At 41.1% G+C, this 3,873-nt stretch overlaps 1 protein-coding gene across 1 annotated transcript in view; it reads right to left on the bottom strand.

Moving 5' to 3' along the window:
• LOC101993235 (interferon-induced very large GTPase 1-like) overlaps window positions 1–3,119 on the bottom strand; it is a 7,300-nt gene extending 4,181 nt beyond the window's left edge. The window contains 2 exon segments of the mRNA XM_026778523.1: window position 1; window positions 3–3,119. The exon segment at window position 1 is cut by the window's left edge and continues 4,181 nt beyond it. Coding sequence (XP_026634324.1) covers window position 1; window positions 3–3,119 — 3,118 coding nt within the window.
• Window positions 3,120–3,873: the final 754 nt, after the last annotated feature.

Below are 3,873 nucleotides of genomic sequence, written 5' to 3'. Positions count from 1 at the left end.
CTGTGACTGTAGCTCTTGTCCTGTGGTGATTTACTTGACTCTTGCCAACTTCTCCTGATTTGTCTGAGAGACCAGAGAGAGAATTCCATCTTAGAAGTGTTGGGATTTGGCACCACAAGGGGGAGTGCAAATTGACAAATGGAAAGTTTGGACAAAATGTATTGCCTGGCAAGATCATCTAGACAGTGAAAAATGGCCATCTGGATGTCCATTGGGTGAATGTGGGTCCAGAACTCAGTGGGTGAAGAATTAGTGACTTCATCACTGTCGTCAAACAGCTCTTCGTATGGATCAACAACATCATTTTCCTGGTTGAAAGGATCTACAGAGTCTTGGGTGTCTCTATTTCCATCATTTTTGAAGATCAGATATCTGAACCCACAGTCTAGCATCAGTAGCTTTTGTAGGAAATAGAAGGGAAGTTCCTGTTCAGATCTTGGCTGTGTATTGTACATAGAAGTCTTATAGATCAGATGGAAGTCAGCTCGGTTCATCCTTTTTGGGTAGTGATGTTCTAGACCCAGTCGTTGGAGTAAGTCTAGAAAAGGTCCTTTATCTATCACCTCTTTTTCATTGTTATCACCATTTTGTTTTTCTTTCTTTTTAATCTGGAGACTTTGCAATTGCTTTTTTACCTCATCCATTTGCAAAGAAGAGATGGCATCTTCATAGCTCCCATCAATGAGTAATCTCAAATTATTCTCTAGATTCTCCCAATCATGATCTGTTCCAAACTTTGTGAGGAGATGTGCAACTTTAGCACAAAGTAAGTGCTCCATATGCTGCCTTGTTAATGTCAAGCGTTGTGCTTTTTCTTCTGGAGAAATGCCTGTGATTCCAACTCTGGCCGTCAGGGCTTTGTGCACTAGGAATGCCTGTGCCCTGTCAGTGTAGATAGTTTTGAGCTCCTGATATCTGTGTTGGACAGATTGTATTTCATCCAATAGGAAGTTTATCTCAGCACACCCCAGGAGAGGCTGGAAAACATTCCTTTCCAGCTGATAGCCTGCACCAGCTGCAATGGAGAGTAGTAGCAGCTGCATGTCTGGCTGCTCTGCTTCTCTGAGATATTTCAAGAAGGAGCTAAGAGCTGTGGTGATCTCACAGGTAGCCTTTCTTTGAGCCTCTTCCAGTGTTTCTGGGGACTCAGATGTGATGTTTGCTTCTGTGAGAGATTTTTGGATTTCTCTTAAAATTTTTAAAAATTCAGACAGTTCAGTGATTTTAACTTCCTGTTCCTCTGACTCTGTCTGGTATATCCACTGCATGATCAACTTCACTTGAGGAAAGTTTTTCACTTTGTAGACATAAGGCTCTAGAAGGCTATGAAACTGAGATTTAATAGACTGAGAATTTTTAATGTAAGAACTTTTACAAAAGTTGACAGTGCTTATGAGAAAATTCTGTAGATAAAAATTTGTGAGGCATGTATTAATCCAAACATCATAACCTTTTGTCTTGTGAGCCAGTGTTCGCATAAAATCCACCAGGTAGTTAAGCTGTTTTTCAGGATCAGAAACCTCCCAGGATTTCACATCATCCAGGAAATGTCCTGCTTCCTCTATGGAGCTCAACAACTCCTCTCCAGCCTCGATGTGGGCATCAAGGCCTGACAGAGCAGAGTAATTTTCTGCCAGGCAGCTAGCCACCAGACAGGGGTCCTTAAAATCGCTTTTGTGGTTATACAGGATGATATCCCAAATGGGTACCAGCTGAAGTTCTCGGTCAATGACACACCAAGTTTTGTTGCTGGCAAGAAGACCAGTTGTCCACTGAACAATTCCATTTGCTTCTGGTGGTCCACCTATCTGGGCTACAGATAATTGGACTTTGATTTGAAGCTGTTGATCAGTTGAATTTTTGTAGAATCTTACTGAGTGTGAGTCTGATGCTGTCATTCTTCCCTCAACTTCAACTCCAAAGCCACTGTAGCTCCCCCTTATGTAACCATCCAAGGACTCTGCTGTCTGCTGCTTCACAAGATCCAGCTGGTCTCTTCTAAAACCCTCTGAAATGGCCTTCCAGCAGTAGATTCCCCCAAGGTGCAGAGGGCCTTGATTAGCATGAGAGCCAAATCTGTTAAAGAAATTTTCAGTCCTCTTTCTGACTACAAGGAATCTGTCTGGTCCTTCCCTGTGTTCCAGTTGTTCTTCAATGATTTTCAGTTCCTTGAGAGCAGCAGCAGAGAGTTGGAGCTGATCTTTGCAAAAGTGGAAGGAGGCTAGTGGGTTGTAGCTGAAAATCGATGAGCAGAAATAAGAGTGATTAGAATGTGACTCGTGGACATCTTTGGACTTGCATTGCTTGACTTTATCCATTCCACCTTCCAAATTAAATCCCCAGCCTCCAACCTTGGTTGACAGTGTTAACCTGAAACCGAACTTCTCCACAGTTTCAGTGAACAGGGATTCTTCTTCAGAAGATGTGAATTCTTTTGTTTCCATTCGTTTTCCTTGCTCAGACCTATAGAGGAACAATTCCTTGGGGACCCTGAGTAGTTCTTCTCTCCTTGTTACCAGATCCTTTTGATTACAGGTCTTATAAATTCCCTGCAGGGCCAGACCACTGGATGTGAGTCTTAGCAGGTCTCTATCTGAGAAGTTTTGACTATTTGATAGTGTCTGTTCTATGTGACTGAGATGTCTCTCCATTGTTTCAGTGACATCATTGAGGGGCACTTCCGGCCCCGGCCAGCACTCTTCAGGGATCTCCATTGCTTGTCTCAGCTCTGCTTCTTTCCTCCTCACTTCCTTTTCCTGTCTGTGTTTCCCTTCTGACTGCAAGGCCCTCAGTTCCTGCAGTGCCTGTCCTGCCTGTCTCTGCCTCTTCTTTATCATCTCCCCTAGATTTTCATGGATCTCTACAACACTGTTTGTCTGTGAGAGGTCAAACAGTTTCTTCAGAGCCTTTTCCTCCCATGTGTGTTGTGCCTGGGTCTTCAGTTTCTGGAGGTCTTGTTCTTCTAGGTATTGTAAGGCCTGGGCACAGGTCACACCCAGGCTTTCCTGAAGCTTAGGCAGCCAGTAGTCAACAGACAACCCCACTTCTGTCAGCAGCTCCTGAAGATTTTGCCTTCTTCTAGGCTGAGGCTCAGCAGGCATGCATTTTGTTGTTTCCATGGCTCTGTGAAGAACAGATACTTATTTAGCCTGTGTCTCAACTGTAAGGATTCTTATCGACATTATTCAATGTGTGAGTCTTCTTAGGAGACTTGTCTCCAAGATTTCTCATTTCTTCATCTAATTGTTTTATTTACATTTACTTACAATCTTTGCTATATTATTTTCTGTTCACTGAATATAAATTATGTGTCTAGCTATTTTAAGAACTTTAACGTAGTAGAATGACTTTAGGCCTTTTTTCCTACATTGACTCAACATCAGAACCATTATGTTAATGGTTAAATTTTAATACATAATTAGATGACAATCAATTTTTCTATTTTAAAATAAGAATGATTTCCTTAAGCTTATGGACTTTTCTGTATTTGTTTCTATGAAACCTATGTAGACTGTTTCTAATGAAATCTCCCTGAATACATCTTAAGTTATGTAGTACTGATTTGATCTGCTGTCATAAATAAATTTCTATTCTGTTTATGCTTGTTACTTACTTCTAACTTTTTCATTTTGTCTTCATATACTGTGTTAGAGTGATTTCTATTGAAATAAAACATTGTGACTAGGGCAACTTATAAATGATTTTTTTTTTAAATTGGGAGCTTATGATGTCAGATGCTTAGATCTATGACCATCATATCAGGGGGAATGGTAGTAGTCAGGCAGGCATTGAACTTGAGCAGTAACTGAGAAATCACATTTTGAAATATAGGAACAATACAGAGAGAAAGTGAATGAGTTTGTGTGAGTGTGT

Source organism: Microtus ochrogaster, unplaced genomic scaffold (assembly GCF_000317375.1).
Source record: "Microtus ochrogaster isolate Prairie Vole_2 unplaced genomic scaffold, MicOch1.0 UNK415, whole genome shotgun sequence".
Lineage (NCBI taxonomy): Eukaryota > Metazoa > Chordata > Mammalia > Rodentia > Cricetidae > Microtus > Microtus ochrogaster.
This window is presented reverse-complemented; position numbering and strand designations above follow the sequence as displayed.